The 14,710-nt window shown below is 42.8% G+C and overlaps 1 protein-coding gene across 1 annotated transcript in view; it reads right to left on the bottom strand.

Moving 5' to 3' along the window:
- PTPRT (protein tyrosine phosphatase receptor type T) overlaps positions 1-14,710 on the bottom strand; it is a 444,327-nt gene that overhangs the window by 34,931 nt on the left and 394,686 nt on the right. The window contains exons 19-21 of the mRNA XM_068207489.1: positions 14,459-14,536; positions 14,220-14,255; positions 4,804-4,991 (exon numbers count right to left, since the gene is read on the bottom strand). Of these exons, the coding sequence (XP_068063590.1) occupies positions 4,804-4,991; positions 14,220-14,255; positions 14,459-14,536 (302 nt within the window). The remainder of the gene's footprint in view (positions 1-4,803; positions 4,992-14,219; positions 14,256-14,458; positions 14,537-14,710) is intronic.

Raw genomic sequence — 14,710 nt, 5'->3', positions numbered from 1 at the left:
AGCAGCAGCTGAAGGATGGTCCTGCCTTTCTTGGAAAAACATGGGTGAAGAGAGCAGCCCCTCCTGAACTGCATCTTTAGCTCTGCCTCCTCCCAGATGTACCCCCTAACACGACTCTACATCACTAAAATCATCATTGAAAGTTTTATTATTTCTGGTCCCTGGGGAATTACGGAGGGTTTATACCACAGTTGTTGTAGGATCACATCTGCCTCAGCCAGCAGCGGGTAGTTTGACACAGCTGTGAAACAAAATGAATTTATATTCATCTTCACAAGCCACCCAGGTCTGTTATGTGCCTGAATGCAATAGCAGAGGGACACAATTAGGATCTACAACATTGGTGTTACAATTAAACTTAATATGAGCAAACCCCTGGCAGAGCAGATCACTGCAAATTTCCTGCAAAGGGTTCCAGGGCAGAAAATGTCAGGCACTGCAGCACTGCCACAAGCTCTGCTGACAAAGACAGGGACACTGAGTTCCTGTTCAAAAGCCCAGGAGAAAGAGTAATAACTCTGTAATTGGTGAAGGCTTTGATCACACATATATTTCCTTTGCAGACTGTTGTTTCCAAAGAGCAGCTCATCTTCTGAGGAAAAACACCCGACCAAGAAACTCACATGCAACAACAAAAAAAAAAGTCCCTAAGTGAAAGAAAAGAGGTGAAGAAGGCTCATTTTCATCTTCAAAGAGTGAGGAAAAAGGTGCCTTATTTTTCCACTAATATCGAATTACAGCAGATTGACCAGAGAATGGCAACCGTCATTAGGTGCCTAATCAGAGCCATCTGAAAAGAAAAGAAATAAAAGAAAATCCTTTTTCATGACTTCCACATGGGAGAAGCTATCTTGGCCAGAGAAAATTTATTCAGGTCCAATAAATCCCTTTTCAACAAACCGTATCCTTTCATTTGATTTGAACATGCAATTCTCCACTGAAATGGATGTTTTTATATTTGCTGATAGACCCTCCGAAGATTTAAGAGTCCAGGATTTTTCATTTCATTCAATACCACAAAAATGCCTGCTTTCCAGAGAACTGACCAGCTGTGAAGGGAGGAAGCACAGCTCTGGTTGGTGATGAACACAAACCACCTTTGCAGGGACACCCCTTACATCCCCACTTTTATAAAACATCAGATGAACAAATTGGATGAACTCCATGTACATTCCAAATAATTTGCCCATGAGATCCCAAAAAATGCAGCACCAAGAATTGGAACTACATTAAAAAGAAAGGAAAGAATATGGATTATAATTGGCTTGCATCCAGAAAATGGGGAGCATGGCTAATGCTTTGTTCCTTCGGGTTTTTTTGGTACAGTAAGTATCTCTGTAATTGTAAAAAGTCTCCTGTTTCTATCTGCATTATCACCAATGTTAAATCAGGACAGATCACTTAGTACTGGTACTGGTATTTAATCCATTTTTCCCAGGAAATTCTCCCCCTTCTTTCTTTGACTTGGTAACAGAAGACTCTTATTGTTCAAAAAAACTATACTTGATCTTTAAGCTTTTTCTACTTCTAAAACTCCCTAAACTTCTCTTAGAGAAGTTTTGTGAAATCTATATTGAAATATCTTCCCACTAGTGGAATTTAGGTTACAGTGAAGCTTTTTAAACTAAATTGATCTAAATTTTAGCTGAAATTGCAAGGATAGATCTCTCAAACTCAGCTTCATCTCAATCAGGCTTCCACAGCCCAGCCATAACTGAAATGTTCCCATTAAACTGAGGCTCTCTGCAAGCCAATTTGAATTTTGGATGGATGTATTTAGTTAGTTTGCTGTTTGCTTTTAATTGAAATACAAAAAAAATCTAATCCTTCATTTTCACTGATCCACCTTAATGCTGCAGTTTTGCTGCCAAAGGCAACAACATCAATTCAAAGCCTTCCTGTTCATCCCAAAGTGTGCCATGGAGCCCTGGCCCTCCCCCTGAAGCCATTCCCTTCTCAACAGTGGTGGAAAAACTCTGCTGGGAGCCAGAATTAAAAATTATCTGGGCTAAAAAACATAATTTGGAAAAAAAAGTATTTCAGCCATTCATTTTGCAGTGTCCCATCATAGCCCAGACCATCAGATCTATTCTTCTGGCCACATGAAAATGTGTGGGCAGAAATCAAAGGGTTAAAGTCCAGGGGTGAATTCCACAATCTGAAGGCTCTCAGCACTAAGATGTTTGAGGAAAAGAGCCACAAAATCTAAAATAACTAAACAGTCTCAGTAATGCAGCAGGAGAATGTGCATTAGTGACATCCTAAATCATAATGGAAAATGAGGCTGGATAATTAAGCCTATTATCTCCTTAGCCAGTAATTGGTGCTTGCAATAAGTCTCTGGGACTGATCCCACAGCTCCCAACAAATCAGAGCTGATATGTTCTGGAAAAGGAAGTGGTGACATTTAAATGTGTCCCGTTTAAATGTTTATGGCTATTCCCAACCCCAAACAGTGCCATCTACACCCAGTGCCACTGACAGATTTTCTCTTCTGTTCCTCTTCTTTTATCACTGAACAAGCGGCAGCCAAAAAGGCCCAAAGTCACACTTTGCCCTCAGGTGCAGCAGGCAGCCCCAAAATAACACAGGCAGGGAGTGCTGACAGATTCTCCCACTATTCACACCCAGTTAACACTCATTTCACACCAGCACTCACACCCCTCACACCATCCCATCCCGCTTCTCAGCTCCTCCTGGAGCTACCAGGAATATTTTTCTAGATGCCTTCAGCAAAACAAGCTGCCTGTGCTCCAACGTGTAGGTGCAGGCATCCTTTAAACAAATATGGAATGCAATTTCCAGGTTACTCAGCGGAGATGGGAACGCACAGAGATAAGAGATTGTCATGTGTGACTGATATGCTCCATTCAAAGTGACTTTTCATGAGAGTAAAATTATTTGGTAACATGTCACTGAACAGGCTGCAATTTATGCTATCAATTTGCAAAGTAAGTAGAAAATCAGCTCCTTAGAAGAAAAAAAAAAAAAGAGCATATTTGGAGGTGACACTGATATTAGTGTCTGAAAACACATTTTAAAAGAGACATCAAATTCTTTCTCGAGATTTTATCAGCTGCTCTGCAAAACGTCTTGCAAAGCCGATTTTGCAGCTCCATGCTCCTGCAGATGCCAGGCTGAGCCCCCACTCACAGCCAGCTCAAACCTCCCACCTTCCAGGAGCTCTCATGCTCCCTGACATCCTCCCCACTGCTGTTTGGAGCTGAAGTGCTGCCTCCATCCCATGCTCCAAGCCCAAATCCCACCATGGAAAAGGCCTGCAATTATGGCTGAGGGAAGTGAGGAACAACACAGGGGATTTGTGAGCTTGTGGCATTCTGCAGCCGTTCCTTGTAAAGAAAGGAATTATGCAAATCTGTGTAATGTCATCATCCTTCCATACGTCTGTAGACAGCACTTTCGGGGAAGGCAGAGCTCGTGGAGCTGAAAGTTGCATTGACATTTTTCATGCTAATGTGCTATTTTGATAATTACCGATGCCAGCGCCAGAAAATTACATATATGCCAGCACCTGTTTTCTTCTTGAACACCAAGAACTGGGTCTTAGGGCACCTGTAATTGAGCTCTATGTAGTTTTGGGTACTCCTCATGGAAATGGAGGCCAAGGGGGACTAAGTAAATCTCCTCAGAGAATTATTAACCTTTTTCAATATTAAACAAAACTCTTTATGCTGATAGTTTAATTAGAATGCTTGATTATGGGGCAAGAGTGCCTAGACCTGGTTAAAATACAGTTCCAGAAATATATGCTATGGCAGTTTTTTGATGTCATCTGATTAAAAAACACTCCCTGGTGAGGACCAGGAAAAGACAGGCTCCCAACTACAGCAAACCTCAGCACTGAGGACACAAACCCCATGGACTCTTACTTGCAGGGTGGAAAAGTGAGCTGTTTTCATTAGGTAACTTATTTTCACAGCTGTTACATTATTTTTAAATAGTTTTAATACCACTCTGCATATTAATTTCTTATTGCCTTCCCATGAGCTTACTGCATTTATTATAATTATCGCTCGCTAGGGCTGAGTCTCACATATGTTTGATGCTATTTCCTTCATCTGTTTGCTCTGCTCTAAATGTGTTTTCCTCTTCCAAATCATCCCAAACATCATGTCTTCTGGTCATGTGGATTATATTCCTGGTCATTCCAGCTTGCAGAGGGAAGAGGTGAGGGGAAAGAGGGCAGCTTTCGTTTTTCCAGCTTAGCCTTTACTCCTCTCCTCACATGGAGTTGGTAGAGGATGTCAGTCAAGCCTATCCTGAGCCAGAGGTTTGATCATATTGGAAAATTTCACCTTCATTTCAGCTACACAAACACCTGCCCTTGACTTGACAATTGTGCATTCAGGTCATTGCGCTGTGACTTAATGTGATCAATTATGAGAGAGAACTTGGAGCTCCCAAAAAGCTCAGGCCAAACCCCTTCCATTTCTCACAGCCTGGCTCACACGACCCAAGGAAAACATTGATAAGGAAGGGACTGTGGGACTGCATGTTCAGCACCTGTTGAATTATTACTGTCTGCTCTTTATGGGACAGAGGCATGAGCACAGTATCACCCACTTACTGCTGCAGTGACCACCTTCTCTTTGGAATAGAGGGCCACCAAAGACTGATAGTGCTGCAAAATCCTGCCCTCAAAACCAAAATCAGAAAGAAAAGGATAAAGAGGGTGAACTAAGGAAAAGAAGCTCTCAAAACTAGCTACTCTCCTCTCCCAAGCTTCTACCCCTCGTGAGTGCAGCTTCCCTACTCAGCCACGTGAAGGAAGGTTCCTCTCACCTCATACTCCTCCTTGAAGCCATAGCCCTGTCCCCTCTTCATCTGGGTGATGTGCTGCAGCAGGTCTGCCACTCGGATGGCCGGCTGGAACTGCCCCCGGGGGTAGGACATCTCCACGGGCTCGCAGCTGCGGTACGGGTGGGTCTGGATGGTCAGGGTTGGCTGGGCCAGCTCGCCATGGCTGCTGTCTGTTGGGGAGACAGGAGGCAGAACAAGCTTTCAGCTACCTGATATTCCCAGTTTCATCCTCTCTCTGTTATTTTAATGCTACCCCGCAGGTTGGTGCAGGCGAAAGGAAGTAAAGAAATGAATAGAAAACTCAGGCTTATCTAAAATGCCAAGAAAGACTACATCATGCTTGAATATTTTTTTTTGTGTCAAGGAGACAAACCCAAAAAGACGGGAAGAGAGTGAGCAGCCAGTCAGGCTAACAAGGATATGGCACATCAAGGGTGAGCTCCCCACAGCAACTCCAACAGAGCTACACAGCTACTGTCTTCCCAAAACTGCAAAGAACATGGCTCAGAGATGCATAGAGATGAGCAAGGGATTCAGGCAGGATTTGGGGTGTACAGCATGAGATAGCTGAGAGGGACACAAGTGAACAGCAAGCAAATGATTAGCATTTCAAATAAGGCAGGATGCTCAGGCAAAGTCAACTGCTCTGCTAGTTCAGGCCTAAAATTTTGTATGTCAATGACAAAGATGTAATATCATCAAGAAAAAAAAATAAGCCAGCATAAAAACATAGTTATCTTATGCACAGAAATTTAAATTTCAGATATGTAAACTTAATAGAAAAGGGGGTTATTTTGAAAGAAGTGAATTTAAAGAAATCTATCCCTATGCAGATGGAATTGCAACTTCATATCCCCAGCAAAACTTATGTACAACAAAATATTCCCAGTGAACTAAGAGAAAATAAAAAATAACTTCAATAACCAAACAATTGACTGTAACAATCTTTAACAACAGAACTCAGACTAAATGAAAAATTCAATGACTTATCTAGTAGAGCTGTACAAGTTTAAGTAGATGGCCAAATATAGCGTTGTTTTTTCCTAGGACTGCAGGGATCTGAAATGCTCAGCTCCTTTCACACATAAAACCTGCATCAATTCTTTCTGGCCTTACCCAAACAAAGGTATTAGCAAACAAAAAATGCACCTAAGATTGTTCACAAAACCTTCTTGAGCTTCCACACACAGGGAGTGAACAGCAAGTTCACTGACAAAGAGCTGAAACACCACCCCTTGAGAGCAACACTGCGGCCACGTTTTTAAAGGGATAAAGAATAAATAAATCAAACTGCAGTTTCAGGATGATTTCTGTGAGGCAGAAATAATCTTAGAATGTTCTTGTAAACATTGCTCTGCTTGAGAAACCACTGTGGTTTTTGGGCAGGGGCTGCCCATGTCCCTCCTGCAAAGGTGGGCAGGAGCAGAGAGCTGAGGGCATCCTACTGTGTCCTCAGCATAGACATAACAAATAGCTCTTCAGCTGGTTTATTATTAGATTAGGGGAAGATGTGAAAGCAAGGATATGCTCTGGTGCTGCAGGGCTGTGAGGAGACAGGAATGCCAGTAGTGGACACTGCTGCAAGGCAAGCTCATCAGCAGTGGGACATCAACACGGTTGGGGGTGAATTATCAGAGATGCTGAACACAGCCTGCTCCTCTGAAATAAATTAGCACAGTGATCATCTGCTTTGAAGATTGGACTCCTGAATTTCAGGATTTCTGAGTCCCAGGTTCTCATAAACACAGTCACATTCCCAGGACACTCAGAGATTTACACAACTGTGGCTCAAGCAAAGCAACCCTCAAACACAAAATGTGAATAAATTTGGGATTTAAGGAAGAGTAACATCCAAAGCATTTGTATAATCATCCCTAATGCTCTGACTAATGACAGTGTGAGAACTCTGAACAGAGGGAATTTCAAGGCTTATTAATTCCCCTAGTTGGATTCGCTTTCCCAGTGCATCTTTGCTCCCCTATTCCCTATTAACCTCCTGTAATGAAAAGGAGAAGACTTTTATCGCGGACCATTTCCGACAGACGTACTATGCTTAATTTTCCATCATTAGGTTTAATACAAACCCAATTTCACAACTGGCTTCTCTGAGGAACCTGCAAGTAATGCCACATTTTTATCAGCCCCAATTAAAAAACATTATGAGATCCCAATTCGAGAGGGAGTCTTAAAACTAATGTGTGGTTCTGGTGCTAATTCGGGCAGGGCACACGCAGAGCACAGGCGACTTGTAAAATGGAGCTCAGATCAGCCAGCTGCTTTGCAGGCAATTACTAATTTCTCTCTTCATCAGTTCCTTTAATTCTGGTGTACTTGGCTCTCTTCTGAGAGAGGTGTGTCACAGGGAGAGGTGAGAGCCAGGAAAGTGGTGGCTCCTTCTTTCCAGAATAACTTCCCGTAAGGTAGGCATTCATGGTATGGAGGTGGGGCTAGAAGAAGGTGCTCAGCAGCAATGAGGGGGCTGTCCCTGGCCTTTGAGTCCACAGTGACAACTGGTCTCTTTGGTCAATGAGATAAAAATTGCTGCAAATCCCTGATTGTAGGAACAGCTCTTGTAGCACAGAAGCTCAGAATGGTTTGGGCTTGGAAGGAACCATCTCATTTCAGTATCCCAGGCTGCTCCAAGGCCCATCCAGGCTGGTCTTGGACACTTCCAGGCATCCAGGGGCAGCCACAGCTTCCCTGGGCACCCTGTGCCAGGGCCTTCCCACCCTCACAGGGAAGAATGCAAAGTGTGATTTGGGGCAGCACCGCTTGTGTGCCTCACCCTGTCAGGTGATTCTGCTTGAAGAAAAGCATCACACAATGTGGGTCACCCCCCTCTCCATGCTGGGACACACAGCTGAAACTGTTCAGGCCATCACCTCCTCCGGTTTTCTGTGACAAACACATCATGCATGGCGCCTGTGCTACCTGTAAAAAAACCCCAACCCTAACAACAGCAGCAGCCCTGGACTCTCAGTTGCTCCCGCAAGCATTTTATCTGGGCCAAGGAAAATGTAGAGGGGCTTTTCTGAACACAAATTGCTGTGTGTGAGCTGAGCTCAACACTTCCATGTTCTGCTAATAAAGCCTGATGCAAGTAACACACTGTTCCCTCTCCATCTAATCACCCCACGAGTGTGGAGCTCAGCTCGGTAATGAGGCGCTCAGCGAGGCCAGCACCTCTCAGGGTGTGTTTGCAGCAATTTTGTGAACAATTCAAAATGCAGGTGGGAGGGGAGGTGGCAGTGAACTGATCTCTCACTAGGACAGTCAACCAAAAGAGTCTTCGGAGGGCTGGCAAACAGGCTTTGCTTTTCCTTCTGTTTGCAGCTATAATGCACATCTCATTCCTTTTGGCACCCTTATTACTGGGAAAGACAACAAAGATTCCAGCAAAGTCAGGCTGCTGCTTTAATTGTTGCACTAAAGGCAAGTTAAAGTAATTTTCCACAGTTCCTTTTCTCTGTCTGCTTCTCACAAACATGTCCCCAGTCCCTTGCAAATGAGAATGACTTTGTAGGACAAATTGGCCAAGACTTTGCACTAAATTTTTGGCAGTGCCTATAAAGCATGTGTGCCTTTACTGAGTTTTCAGTGAGAAAAACAAAACAGAAAAATATATTTTTTTAAATGGAAAAGTTGCAGCAAATAATTCACCCTAATACTCAGAAGCTGCTAAATGTGGAGGATCATGCATCAGGTGTTTATTAAAATTATATTTCATTGCACATTTATCCTAGTCATATGTCCTTTGCTTTTGATAGGAACACACACCACCATATTTCACTGCATTCCAAAGATGGAATTCCAAAGATGCAATAAACAATTCAAATTAAAACATTTCAGGAGGTGATGATTCCATTCTGACCCCCAAAATTGTGGCAATGGTTAATTACCCTTGCTGACTAAACATTTCTTAATTGCAATTTGATTTTGCTTAGCTTCGATTGCAGGCACTGAATCTTATTATACCTTCTGTTAGATTAAAGAGCCCTCTGAGCATTTGAAATCCTGACCCATGCAGGCACTGATCAAATCACTTCTTCAGTTTCTCTTTGATAAAGTAAATCAATTGAGAGCTTCTGAAGTCTCATTAGGGCAGGCTGCTCAGGGCTCCGGTTTCTTCCTAGAACAATCTCCAATTTTCCCCAGTTCTATTTGTGCAGCTGTAAATAAGGCAGGTATTCTGCATGTGTCTGGGAACATGCTGTTAAATGACAGGATTGCTTCTAATATCAGCAGCTTGTGACAGCAAAGAGAGTTGCCAGCTTGTTTGTTAACTCTTTCCAGTGCCACTCTTACTCCTCATATAAGATGTGCTTTGCCAACTCAGATGTTTTGATTTTGGAAGCTGGCATTTTCGTGATCCCCCATCCCTGGAAGTGTCCAAGGCCAGGTTGGATGGGTCTTGGAGCACCCTGGGACAGTGGAAGGTGTCCCTGCCCATGGCAAGTGGTGGAAGATGAGCTTTAAAGTTCCTTCCAACTCAAGCCATTCTGTAATCAGCTTGAGAGTTCAACTAACACCCTGAAATTTTGTAGAAGACGATAAATTAGTGATTTCCTGTCTCTTACACAACTTGGCTGATTGGAAAACTTTTCAGGTATCTCAGCTCATGCCTTTAGTGTGAAATTGCAGATAAGCAAATGCAACAATGCTGACCTCACATATTCACAAATTCTCCCTGCCTATGAAATGGTGCTTTTTGTGAATTTCTTTGCTGGGGAAATAATCATGAACTTGCTGAAATCAACCCTGAGGTTTTATTGTGCCAAGAAGTAACAGAGTCCAGCATGCAGAGAGGAGCTGGAGCAGAGGTCGCTTCAGTGGAATCTTCCCCCTGATGAGCAACCCTGACAGTGAGTTATTATTGCTCGCCTGCTGCTACACCTCCTTGTGTTCTGTACTTTTGTGCTTCTCAGACAAGCAAAATAAATATGTTTGCCTCCACCAAAAAACTGATGAACTTCTCCATAAATGTCACAGATAAGATGAAGAGCAGCTGAGAAATTAGATTGCCAGTCTGGAAGTGGCTCTGTATGATCAGAGCCCTGTGCAACATCTCAGTAAGGCTGCTGGGAGGGGTCCTGCTCACCTTTAGGGATTAAAGCTTTAGATGCTTTTATAGAGATCATTTGTTTTGTAAACATAATTAGACTGAGAAATGGATATCTGGGCACAGAGTATGATGTTGTCTCCTGACCAGAAAACTCACTCATGCCTCTCACAACTAAAAGCAAAGCTGCACTGCGGTGTCACCTTCCCTTCTGCACTGGAGAAGCTTCTCTCAAAACTTTAACATCCACAAATTCCTCCTGTGACTGAAATGACAGGGCTATCATATCTGCTTATAATTTTTATTCTCTTAGCCTTGGCAAGTGATAAGATGCGATACGACACCCTTTGCACAAAATAAATTATGTTTTGAGTGGTGTTTGTGATGGATTTAATTACACACAGAGCCAGTCTCTCCACACTAGAGCAAAGGCTGTCAATTCTTTCACATCTTCCGAGGGTGACTAGAGCATGGCTAATACCTCTTCCCTGTACACCAGGGATATGGTGTGAGATGAAAAATAATTTGCTTTTTTGTGTGTGTCAAGGCTTTATTATATGATAAATACCCAGCTCTAATATTCTATCTACAATACCAACAGTGGGATGGCAAACTGAAGGCAAAACACCATTTATCTAATGATATCAACTGAGCTCTGAAAGGGCACATTCCTTAACAAAGCCTTCTGACAGCAGGCTTGACCGAGCACAGAGGGTGCACCTTTCATTTCAAAGGCATGAAGAAGCCACGTGTCCATAATTTTTTTTAAAAGTAAGTAATTTTTTTAATAGATTCTAGAACTTTGTTAGAATTGCTTGGTTAACACCAAGCATAAGAGTATTCTAATCTTATAAGAGCATTCTAATAAGAATATTAAAGTATTCTAATATTATAACAGTATTCTTACCTAAGAGTATTGTGATCTTATAAAAACTATTACATACATTTTATTCATCATGTAACATAGAAGAAAATCCTGTTAAAGGTACAAAGAAGATGCTTTGGTGAGGTGGGCAATGATGTGGGATTATTTGGTAGAAATGTAACTGTGAAGCTCTTTGGAGGTGTGGACTTCACCAAGCCAAATCTCTCTTCGCCTTCTTGGTGGAAAGAGGCTGCCAGACCAACCCACCTTCCAGAGACATTCAGTTACATCTGGAAAACAAGTGGAAACTTCAAAACAGCACAATCCTACAATCCATTAAAGACTGGAAGAGAGGGTTTTCCAGTTCTGCAGTCAGGAAGAAATGTAAGAGAAATTCAGCTCAAGCACCAGCCTATAAAGGTCTGATCTTTTGGTGCTCACTCTGCCCCTGGCCAACCTCAGCACAGCTAAGTGCTGGGAAAACCTCTCCCACAGCTCCTTATTAGAGCTGTCTTGGCCTGGAAGGCTTCTGATGCAACTGAGCAGGTCAAGCCATTGAAGTTTTGAGAATTCATTGCATAAAAATCACTCATCCCACAGTAAAAAGTCAGTGACAGAGGCACCTGCTAAAGCAGCAATACTGTCTTCTTAACATCTTTGAGTTATTCAGCCTAGGCTGGGGATGTACACACAGCAGACTGATTAGGGGTGGGCAAAAAAGCTACACTAGTCTAAAATCCATGAAAATTTTCTATGTCTTTCTAAGCACAGCTAATTTTTGTCTGAGACTTTGTGTCAGAGAGCTCTCTCTGCTTGTTCTGCTCATCTGCAAGGCACTAAAATCCCTGTCCTCTCTGGAGGGTGGTGACTCTTGTGAGGATCCTCATGAGCAGCTGGAATAAGAACAAGGCTAAATGTCCTTTCCTACTGCCAGGAGATGCCAAGAGATGCAAGGGAAGGACAAGCTGCTTCCCCTGAAGAGACCGCCCTGAACATCTTCAAGGGCTACTGGACATGAATCTTTTTCCAGAAATAATCCCTAAGGTTGTGCTACCTCATCTTCAAGTGGAACTCTACCTCATTTATTTTTTAGTTTTAGATATTTCCTTCTCTAGTGAAGATGTTTGAACAAAACATTTCAAATCCAGAGTTGTCCAGAAGTGGAAGAGAAAATGACTTCACTAAAAACATGCATTAATAAAAAAGTATTAATCAGGAATTGGGATAGAGGCAAATCCTAAATCTCCTGAATCTTACATGTCACAGCCAAGCCTAGGGAGCCATGCAATACTGCAAATATAGAACATTTATTAGCAGAAAGCATAATAGATGGGAACAAACAGTACTGAATTGCAGGTACAGATATTGGTAGTGGGATGACTAATCCCTTTTCAAGATATGTTTTTCTTCCCTGGGAATTAATATTAATAAACATCAAAAATTAAACCTCTTTTGCTCATACAGCAGCATCTGACATCTGATGGATTTGTCTGAGAAACCAGAACGCCAAGGTTTTAATTTGTCTACAAGTCACAAGATAGAAATTTCTCCAATGTCAGGAGCTGTTTCACAAGCTGTTAAATTCAGGTGGAACTGGGACAGTGACCAGTCTGTGTAATTCATATCTTAAAAGTGCTCTGTACTTAACTTCCCATGTGTAAAACAGGGCTATCAATCCTTACACAGATATAGTGCTTAGTAGAAATTTGAAATATTTTTGAATACATAATCACAAGGCTGGTTAGATTCCTATTTTCTCTTTTTCATCTGTAAAATTTGGGGTTTTAAAAGTTTTGGGGGTTTTTGCTTTGCCAGAAGAAGCACAGAGGGAACCTGTTCATTGCTACTGGAGCATCAGGGCATGAAGAGTGCAGTTCACACCTTAATTCCATCAGGGCAGAGGGGGAAAAGAGCTCCCCCAAAGAATGGCCAGGTTTTCCCAGATGCCAAACACTGGACTGAGTTTGGTATCTTCCATCAAACTGCAGGTCAGGGACTTGCTTTTTAGTCAAAAGAGAAACCTGCCTTTAGGCTTTTCTGTTGATCACACTGAGCCTCTGGGAAATGAGAACAAACCTTCTGGGAAATGGACACCTTTCCTTCCCCACCCCATTCAGAGGCCTCATTCCTTGCCATCAGCATTTTGGCAGGCAGCAGGATGGATGTGTGTGTTGTGGCAGCCCCTCCAGGCCTCTGTGCCAGGCTGTCAACCAAGGAACAGCCACTGGTTGTCATTTCTTCCTGGTCTGACTGTGGCCCTTCCCCATGTTCTGAGTGATGTTTGAAGCAGTCACGGTAGATTACTGTGTCTGAAAGGAACATTTATTGTAGATAATCCAAAATGATAAATCCCTCTGGCTAGATTCTGATCAGCCACACATCATCTTTCTGCTCCATAGCGGAGGAATTAATAAAGCAGAGAATCAGAGAGTTTTGGGTGAGAAAGGAACTCAAAGATCATCCAGTTCCACACCCTGCCATGGCAGGAACACCTGCCACTGTCCCAGGTTGCTCCAAGCCCTGTCCAGCCTGGCCTTGGGCACTTCCAGGGATCCAGGGCAGCCACAGCTGCTCCGGGCACCCTGTGCCAGAGCCTCCTTACCCTCACAGGGGAGAATTTCTTTCTGATGTCTTAAAGAGCCATAGAGCAGCCTCTGCCTCTCAGGACCTTTGTTTACCTCTCAAATCCATACCTGACTGCCTGAAAGATATAGCATTTAACTCTCAGCATACACAGAATCAGGTGGAGCCACTTCCCAGAACCCAGCCAGGAATTTCTCCAAATAACCTTTATACATTCAACTTCACCCAAAACTGCAGGCTCCCACCTGCTGCAGACATGCAAATCCTCAGTTAAATTTGCAACCCTCGAGGCAGGTCCAGCCGAACCTCACACACAGCACAGGGGGCTGGTTTTGAATGGAAACAGGGTAATTCACACTAGATACAAAGAAGAAACTTTCTATAAACAGGGTGGTGAGGCACTGGCACAGGTTGCTCAGAGGGGTGGAAGATGCCCCATGCCTGGAAACCATCCAGGTCAGGTTGGAAGGGGCTCTGAGAAATCTGGTCTGTAGGAAAGTGTTCCTGCCCATGACCTAGAGAGCTTTTAAAGGTCTCTTCCAACCCGAACTATTCTGTGGTTCTGTGTCAGCTGCACAGGCACAAGCACCTGCAGGAGTCAGAACTTATCCTAAGGCAAGGCAGCGTGTGGGAAAGGGGCCCAGAACCCCAAATCTCAGTGAAAAAAGGAACAACGCACACTTGAAAAAATGACTAAACCTTAATTTTTGAAATTTTCTTTCCTTTGAAAGCAATAACAAAACATGAATGAAACAACAGTTTTCTGATAAACGCATGAGCACGGGATTAATCCTGATTTTGGAAGCCAAACACTTCAGAGTGTTATTTTCATGACACAGAGAGTGTGTTTGCTCTCCAGCTCAGCCCAGCACACCATACCTGTCCTCTTACCTAACAGCGTGGTCGATGGGACGGTGTCTGATGAAACTTTGAGATGGAATTCCGTTCACCCACACGACAGGGATCAATGGAAATCAACAGAGGATCAACAGGAAAAGAAAAGTTACAGAAAATGAAAACAAGGTTAGCTGTGTCTCACACTCAGAAGCCTTGGTCTATTATAGGTTATATTGGGTAACATAAAAAAGCAAAGAAAATTTAGGAATGAAAGAAAAGTCTGGCACTAGTACCTGAGTAGTAGGAATTCAACATAGATTTGCTCTGAAGGGTTTTGCTTTGGACAGAAAATGAACAAGGAGAGGGTGATGCTAGGTAGGAAAGACATAAGGAAAAGACTTTAGACATATATTAAGAGAGAGAAAGAGAACAGGGAGAATGTTCCTCAAAGAACACAGTAATTTGGGATATATAAGGCTTATCAAAATGAATTATATTTTTCATTTCAACATGCATATTACATTTATTACATTGTCATCATGATG

Source organism: Anomalospiza imberbis, chromosome 17 (assembly GCF_031753505.1).
Source record: "Anomalospiza imberbis isolate Cuckoo-Finch-1a 21T00152 chromosome 17, ASM3175350v1, whole genome shotgun sequence".
Classification (NCBI taxonomy): domain Eukaryota; kingdom Metazoa; phylum Chordata; class Aves; order Passeriformes; family Viduidae; genus Anomalospiza; species Anomalospiza imberbis.
Note: the sequence above shows the minus strand (reverse complement) of the source record. Positions and strands in the feature narration are given on the sequence as shown.